Source organism: Solanum stenotomum, chromosome 5, assembly GCF_019186545.1.
Source record: "Solanum stenotomum isolate F172 chromosome 5, ASM1918654v1, whole genome shotgun sequence".
NCBI lineage: Eukaryota > Viridiplantae > Streptophyta > Magnoliopsida > Solanales > Solanaceae > Solanum > Solanum stenotomum.
In genome coordinates, this window is record NC_064286.1 from 49,966,078 (window position 1) to 49,974,521 (window position 8,444).

Below are 8,444 nucleotides of genomic sequence, written 5' to 3' on the forward strand. Positions count from 1 at the left end.
TTTATTATAATGAGTTATTCATTTAGTCGTTTTGATAATATTTTTTATTTTTCGATTGCCGAATTTTTAATTTTTACTGATTTGAGGTTTTTAATAGATTAACTGTAACCGGATAGTAAATTGAATAATTACATTTAATATATAAAATACCTGACTTACAGTGTTCAGTTTCATAATTTTATTTTTTATTATCTCAAACTATCAGTTATTCTACAATGTGTTTGTGTTTATTTTTAAGTAAGATACAATTTATCAACCATGTGCATGGTTCAATTGGTTTGTCACTGTGTTTCTAAGTGATTTTTTATTATTTTTTTAATATCAAATTTTAATGATAAATTGATAACGATCAATAGCTGATAAGCCAATCGATAAGCTAATATCTTAATAATTTTATAATAATTTAGTATATCTATAAATCAATAATCGACAAATCGAATTGAAAGATCACCTTTACTACAAATCGATAAATTATATAATAAAAAATTACCTATAAAATAGTAATTAAAAATATTATTAATTCATGCAAAGCACGAAGTACTACAACAAAGGAATTAGTGGATGAGGACAATCTGTGTGCTGCCACCCATTATGCCAAATCACAAAGGCGCCAACACGTTATCGTTAGATTACAATAATCTTTTATGATTAAACTTAACTAAAACATTAATTAACTTCTTAATTATTTTAATTAATTAATTCCATAATATTTTCAGGTAAATATTCCTTAATTAAAAAAGGAAAAAAAAAGTAACTATAGTCTTCCCACTTCCCATTACGTGGGGTCCACCACTACTCTGACGTGGCAGACGTGCTTCATTTACTGGGCCCCAAATCGGCGATCGCGTGTAACTCAATCGCCGACAACGCAAGTGAAGAATAAAAAATATATTTTTTTTAATTTAAAACCCCACACATTATCTGTATTTTTTTTTTGAATTTATATAAATATCAACTGTCTCCGCCAGTCATTCCTCCTTTCCACCATTAAAGCTGAACTTTGAAGCTCTGGAGTTTCATTTTCAAAGCTCTTTTTTTGTGAGTTTCTGTTGTTTTTGAGATGGGGGAAGAGTCGAAGGAGTGTGAGTTTTGGCTGCCGCCGGAGTTTCTGACCGGCGATGATGAATTTATGGGGTTTAAGGGGAACAGTAAAGGAGAGGGAAATGAAAGAAAGAGGTACTTTGGGTGTGATTTTCAGAATGAGTTTTCATATGGGTTTAACATGTTTGGTCCTCAATCGGATCTGAGTTCGCCGGTGGAGTCCGTTGTTGGTTCGACTGAGACGGAGAGTGATGAAGAAGACTATATCACTGAGTTAACTCGTCAAATGGCTCAGTCCACTCTGGAAAACCGCAAGGTATTTTTACTTTTTTTTTGTTTGTTATTATTCGTTTTATTTTGTCTGCTAGTTCTTCATTGATTAATTTAGAGATTGGGGGGTTTTTCTTCTTTTTTGTTTTCTGTAGGTTTATAAATTGTCGAGTTCTCCTCAGTCAACTTTATGTGGTGTGCTTGGGTCTAAACAGGGGTTACAGAGTGAAAGCCCAAACAGCCCTTTTCAGGTTTGTTCTCCGACGGAAGTGCAGAACAGAAAGGGGACTGTAGATTTGCTGTATGCTGCTGTTGGTGAGGTTGCAAGAATGAAGAAAATGGAGGAACAGGTTGGAATTTGGGCTCCTCCCAGGAAGACAAGTCCAGTTTATGTAGACCCAAAAATGTCTAAACCAAATCTTGGCTCGTTTTACTCTAATCAGCCACCACTCTCTTACCAGCAGTTTAAAATGGCTCAAGTAAGCTTCTATGCAGTGTAACCTTCACTTCCTCCTTTTTTTTTTGTTCTTCAAGATTTATTGATTTTTTTGGTCTCTGGAAATGCAGTTTCAGCGTTTGAAGCAACAACAGATAATGGAACAAAGGCAAGTAGTGTTGGGTCCAGAAAAAGAAGGATTTTGGCAGTACCAGTTGAGGCAGAACCACCAGAATCAGAGTATTCATGGGAGAGACAGAAATGGAGCTGATAGGCCTTCGAACATGGCAATATCTGCTGCTTGGCCTGCTCTACAACAACCTCACCACCACCAACAGAAACAGCCATCACCACCGCTACCTCAGTCTGGCTCCGGCATGCGTGCTGTTATCCTGGGAAATCCTGGACCCAAAAGAGAATGTGCTGGAACAGGGGTTTTCATTCCCAGAAGAGTTGGAGCTCAAACTGAAACTCGTAAGAAACCAGGTAGCCTATTCTTTTTCTTCTCCCCTGTTTTCTGAACTCAATTTCAAATTTGCATAACCAAATCCATATGCATACTTTGGTTATTTTTGCAGTGATTTTACCAGTGGGTTTTTCTTCTTATCCGTTATATTTTATTAATTTTGCTTTCTTGAAACTGATAGTGAAAATGTTAAGACTGTAATTTTGGACTTTTGCTGCTCTGTTTTTTAGTGGAAAATGAACTGTAAAGAAAGATTCAAATTATTTCACACAAATCTCGTACAGTATAATAATTTTGGCTCTGTTCTCATAATCTGATGTTATTGTCTTCTTTATGATTATCTTCTGTGGTGCTTATGTGTTTGTCAATTTACAGGTTGCTCCACAGTTCTTCTGCCAGACAGAGTGGTCCAAGCTCTGAATTTGCAGCCTCAGGTTCAACCCAGATGCAATAATGGTAAACAAATAATAGTATTAATATTCAAAATTTGTTCATTTTTTTCGTCATCGCAGATTTATTATAACCTTTTTTTTTTTTTTTTTTTTTTTTTTGTATAGGTGGGGTTTTGAAGTACCGGAATATTAGTAATAACGTGGGAGATCAACAATGGCGAAATTTAAGAAGTCAGGCACCAGTAGCAGCAATGTCCCAAGAACTTCAACTGCCTCAGGAGTGGACTTACTAAGAAACTGACTCAGAAAAGAAGAAAAAACTTGTTTTTGGTAGGGGTGAAGATTTTGGGAAGAAGATTTGTTTGTTTAGTTGAAGAAGGAATGGGTTTTTGGGGTTAGTAATTAGGGTTTTTATGATAAACTAATTTTATAGTAAGGTAAGAAGAAGAATTTAGGGGGTAGTAGCAGACAAGGCTGGCTCTAGATTCAAGAAGAAGAAAAAAAGGGGTTTAGTAGATTTTTAGGTTCTGTTTTGTTTTGGATTAAGATTAGATTATACTAGTATATGACAAAAATAAACTTGTTTAGTCAATCAAGAAATGGGGGAGAAAGTTGACTGTGTCTTGTTTTGGTTGTGGAATACTTGATATACAGTCTAATTTTCTTTTTTGGTTTATTATCAGCACAAATGTAATGGGAATCTATCAATAAGTATACCATTTGGCCTTTTGTTTTATGTCCATTTGAAGTACTTTTTTTGCATTATTAAATGTTTGTATTATGAGTTTATGTTCATTTTTTCTTATTGTTAACATAGCTGAGATAAAAATGTGGGTATTCCACACCAGATTGGAAGGTGTGGTGGAGTGGTAAGTATTTTTTCATTTTAATAAGTTTAGATTTGAGTTCCTTTGGATACAAAGTTGTCTTTGTTAGAGGAGTGTTTTACATTATTGTGAGATTTTTCAATGTGAATTTGGATTTAATCAAATTTTAGTTTTGAGTCTCTTTAGGTACACAGTCATTTTTGTTAGGAAGCATTGTACACTAACAAGTCTTTTTGAAATAAATTTGGATTTAGTTGAATTCTAATGTGGATATCAGACACGAAACACAATTAAGATGAAAATTTGCATATCCTTCAGCAAATTTCTTTTTTTTGACCTACCTCTTTATGTTTCTTTTCACATTTTGAGTGCTTATCATTCGAGCGATTCTTCAATTTCAATAAAAAGAGTCCAATAGCAAAAAAGGGTGAGTTAGTAGGGGAATGTGCAACTCTACGTTGAATATTGTGAAAGTGTATTGAACCACTTTAGTTACTTGTGGAAGAAAAAGGTGCTCAATATAGGGCTTTTTTCATACTCTTCTTCTCCCATTCCTCTTTTGTATTTTTTTCCTTTGAAGAGTTTTTGTAATGTTATGGTCAAAGATATTAGGGACCCAAACATGCCCTAGAGATCTTCTCTTTCACATCTCATTCAAATGAAAAGATTTCGAATTTGAATCATACATATTTTAGATAGAAAATATTTTATTTTAAAGAAAACAAGATTTTTAGGCGCGACTTCAAATTAAGATAAATGGACTTTATTAGGGTGGCACTTTGTCTGTAATAATTGTTCATGAACCCTTCATTTGGTTCTTGGTTTAAGTAATAAAAAAGCTTAGCTGTTATTTTGGATTGTGATTAAAATAATAAAATGGGGAAAGAGTATATGTGAAGCACTAAATAGCGGTCATTTATGGAGAAATGTGTAACATTATAATGCTTCGTAGAATGTTGCCCATATAGGACGGATGTGGAAGTGTAAACAAGACTCTTTGGTATTCAAGATGCTCCATACTTGACTTTTCCTTTATCCAATGTTTCATGTTTTTTAAAATTTGAAAAATGGCACTTCTTTCGTTTTAATTTATCTGATGTTATTTAATTTGATATGAAGTTAAAAAAAAAAGATTGAAAAACTTTTTAAGTTTAGTCGATATAACATTTTAACACATAGATTTTGTTACTAAACATAAATATGTGTAGTTTATTTTGAACTGACTAAAAAAATGTGTCACATAAATTAAAACGGTGAGATGAGTCCCTTAATTCACATAATTTTTTAATTTATTTATTCAATATAAAATACAAGATAGTATAATTTATCATTTTATATCTATTTTATTCTTACTATTCAATATTAATTATTTCAAGGGAAAAGAGCTCGATATACCCCTCAACTTTGTCATTTGGAGCTAATATGCCCCTTGTTATGAAAGTGACTCATATATACCCTTACCAGTATACAAACGGCTCATATATGTCCCTACCGTTAGTTCATATATGATCCTTCTAACAAAGTTTGAGGTATATTTTAATTTTTTTATACATAAATTGTTTTTTGACTTCTTTGATTATCATTATTTGAGTTTCATATTCTTATTTTATTTTTTTTCTTTCATTCTTTAATGTAAAGAAAAAAATTTAAAACTAAATTTTTTATGGCTATATTAAAATTTAAAATTATTTTTTCGGCTATATTGTAATTTAGTTTTTATATTTGAAAAAAAAGGGTAATCTATAATAATTTTTTAGAAAATTAGTGAAACATAAATAAATTTAACTATCAAAATAATAAATTTAAATTAGTCATTGAAATAAAAAATTACGTGTGAGGAGAATTAAATATACCCATATGGAATATATATATAAATTTTTTTTTTAAAAATAATTAAAACATTTAATTAAAATTAATTTTTTCACTTTCATTAGAGAAAAATGATATATGTGAGTCATTTATATAGCAGTAGCCAGTAGGGATATATATGAGTCACTTTCAATTTTCATAACAAGGAATATATCAGTTTTAAATGACAAAGTTGAGAGGTGTATCAAACCATTTTCCCTTATTTCAAAGAGTGAGATGAGTAATAACTACGGGTGATAAATTTTATTTTTATTATTTTTTTAAGGAGTGTACCAAATTATATATGGACAAGTAAAAATAGATTAAGGGAGTACAAATTGCCTTCATACAACTGGAAATTGATTAACTTTGCCCTCAATTACACTTTTGATCCTGCAGTACTTTTGGGCTTTGACATTAGAATTTAGAAATATATAGTTTGATTTTGCTATTGATCCAAGACAAATCTTCAATCTAAAGTAACATGAAATCATAGTTGAGATTTGAATGTTTTTTGGACATGTGTAAAATTGTAATCCCTTCATTTCATAGTTGAGTTTTATATATTAAAACAAACAATTATAGTATCACATAAACTAAAATAGATGAAGTAGTTATGTGGATTCATATGATTAAAATAAAGCCAACAAAGTAAATATATAGTATACAAGTTTTCTTATAACTGAACTTCACAAAATTTATCAGTCCAAATCCAGATAGGAACAAGGAGTTCATCAAAACTTCATTCACGAAACATTACACAAAGGGTAAAACTATTTTTATGTTTACATAACATACGTTGAATTTCCTCAACTTCTTCATATTTCTAAACACTCTAAATGAAAGTCTCGACTCCACCACCTATCACTCACACTTTAATTACCAACTCAGATGGTAATTTAATGCTCATTTCTTGATCAGTATGAAATTGATAAACCTTATAAACAAATCTCCCTGCTGCATGACCAACAACAGCCACCAGAAAAAACCTAAAATCTGTAGTAACAATAAACACAACAACCAAATAAGTCATAAACATTCTAAGTCCATGAAATCCAGATTCTTGTAACAACACTTTAAGCCCTCTCTGTTGTTTCTTAGTACTAAAACTGTACATAGAACAGAATTCAGACATAAATGCCATCAAGAAAATCAAACAGACAGGAAACAAACAGCCCCCTTTAGTCATTTCACAATCAGACCATCCTGGGAATTGTGTTTTTGTGTAAGAAATCCAGTAACTTGAACTTAATGATGATTGTGTTTGGGTTGAATTTGCATTAGTAATGAAATAACTTCGCGATTTCGCAGAAACAGAGTAATTGGTTGAAAACATAACTATGTTTCTTAAATATGTTGTTATGGGAACTTAATAAGAACTGAGGTGAATTATAAATAGCATGAGGAAGATAAAGTAATGAAGTGGAGTAGTAATTTAGAAGCATAATTGGCTATGATTGTGATAACAATCATGAAGAGTAACTTGTACTTCTATAAGATCATATACTAATTAAAGAGCTAATTGCCATAATTTTTCTCTAATATTTTTTTACTATGAGTTTATCTTGGAAGGATAGAAGCATAATTGGCAATGATAGTCATCACAATCATGAAGATTTATTTACTTATCTTGAAAAGTATAGCTTTTCTTATAAGGAGCTCTAATAAGATGTCTACTATGCTATGTTGTTTGAGCTCTTAAAAAGTATTATGTTAGATATGTCATGTGTCAGATTCTTCAAAATGTCTAATATGCTATGTTGTTCGAACTCTTAAAACGTACTATTCCCTTCGTCCCATTTTATGTGACAACATTTGACCGGGCATGAAGTTTAAGAAATAAATGAAAACTTTGAAATATTTACCAAATTGTCCCTTCAAAAAATAGCCATATTAAAAAGTAGACTCATTTTTCTCTCTCCTCATAAATGTACTGGAGTACTATTTTTAAGATTAAGTGAGACCAACAAGGATAAAAGAGGAATTGTACCTTTAAATATTTACCATATAAGGAAATGTGACGTTCTTTTTGGGACTGACTAAAAAGAAAATGGTGCCACATAAAATGGGACGGAGGAAGTATGTTAGATATGTCATATATGTCCGAGCCTAAAAAATATTCACCAATTTTGACAGCATTTTGAGGATCTAAGCAACATAGCTGGTATGTATTACTATTAGCTTCCTTTTGCAAAAGGGTGTTTGTCTCACATTTTCACACTCAGCTCGAATTTGCACCAAAAAATCTCACATTGAAAAGTAAAGTGTTTTCTAACAGAAGCAACTTCGTATATAAAGAGACTCAAATCTATTATGCAAGTCAATAGAAAGTGATCCTTATTCTCAAATCTATTCTCTCTTCAAGACCATGCCAAACCCCATGATTACCAAATTGAAATGCTAAAGTGCGTGTTAAATCCTTCAAAAACATATCTTTTTTATTAAGAATTCAATACGAATACGGTAATATTTATTTAAAAAATATGCACTCCATCAGACAAAAACAAATCAAGAAACTAGAAATAGAAAACAGAAATTGGGCTCCAAAAAAAAGCCCGACCCGATTTCATCTATCCATATCTTTTTTGAAAATTGGGCTTCGAAAAACAACGTAACCAACCGCATGGCCCAAAATTGCCGCCAGAAAAACTCCACCATTGTAAGACATAACAGCAAGCATAACCATATAAGCAAACCCGGCTCGAACCGCTTGTACTCCGGCTTGGAAGAAAACCGCTGCATCCCGGTTCGAACCCGGTTTAACCAACTTCAAATTTGAGAAAAACTCAACAAGAATAGCCAAAACAAAGACAAAAATCAAACCCAAACCGTACATTCCTCTGCTATTTCCAGGCCAATTTGGGAAAAGAAAAAAAGTATTTCTTCCCCAATAGAATGATAAGTGCCAAAGATGATGAGTTCTTGGGTGAATATGAGTTGTTTCGTTTGAGTTAGTCCACTCCATTGGCAATGGTGGAGTATTTGGGTTCATTTGATTAAACCCGGTTCAAGTTCAAGGACCACATTAATGGTGGTTTAAAAAGGATGAAAATGAAATGGAGAAGTGGAGACAAAGTGCATATTGTTTGTCCTTTTTACACGCCCTCTTTTTTCTTTTTTCCTTTAGTTGAAGCAATAGGACAATCTAGTGAAAGATTGATTAC

At 31.9% G+C, this 8,444-nt stretch overlaps 1 protein-coding gene across 2 annotated transcripts; it reads left to right on the plus strand.

Annotated features, from left to right (window-relative positions):
• Window positions 1-958: 958 nt before the first annotated feature.
• On the plus strand, window positions 959-3,273 carry LOC125864401 (uncharacterized). 2 transcript variants are annotated; one of them, XM_049544400.1, is made up of 5 exons: window positions 959-1,357; window positions 1,527-1,790; window positions 1,879-2,233; window positions 2,589-2,669; window positions 2,771-3,273. In XM_049544400.1, exons 1-5 carry the CDS (start codon window positions 1,061-1,063, stop codon window positions 2,896-2,898), a joined length of 1,125 nt encoding a protein of 374 aa, XP_049400357.1. In that variant the 5' UTR covers window positions 959-1,060; the 3' UTR covers window positions 2,899-3,273. The 2 variants fall into 2 exon arrangements, with proteins under 2 accessions (XP_049400357.1, XP_049400356.1); XM_049544399.1 differs by having other exon boundaries at window positions 963-1,357; window positions 1,467-1,790.
• The last annotated feature ends 5,171 nt before the right edge of the window (window positions 3,274-8,444 follow it).

Bases quoted from the DNA above. Each gene is read 5' to 3' on its own strand.
- LOC125864401 (XM_049544399.1), top strand. From the start codon at position 1,061: ATGGGGGAAGAGTCGAAGGAGTGTGAGTTTTGGCTGCCGCCGGAGTTT. The intron at 1,791-1,878 runs GTAAGCTTCTAT...CTGGAAATGCAG, and splicing joins AGCAGTTTAAAATGGCTCAA to TTTCAGCGTTTGAAGCAACA. The intron at 2,670-2,770 runs GTAAACAAATAA...TTTTTTGTATAG, and splicing joins TCAACCCAGATGCAATAATG to GTGGGGTTTTGAAGTACCGG.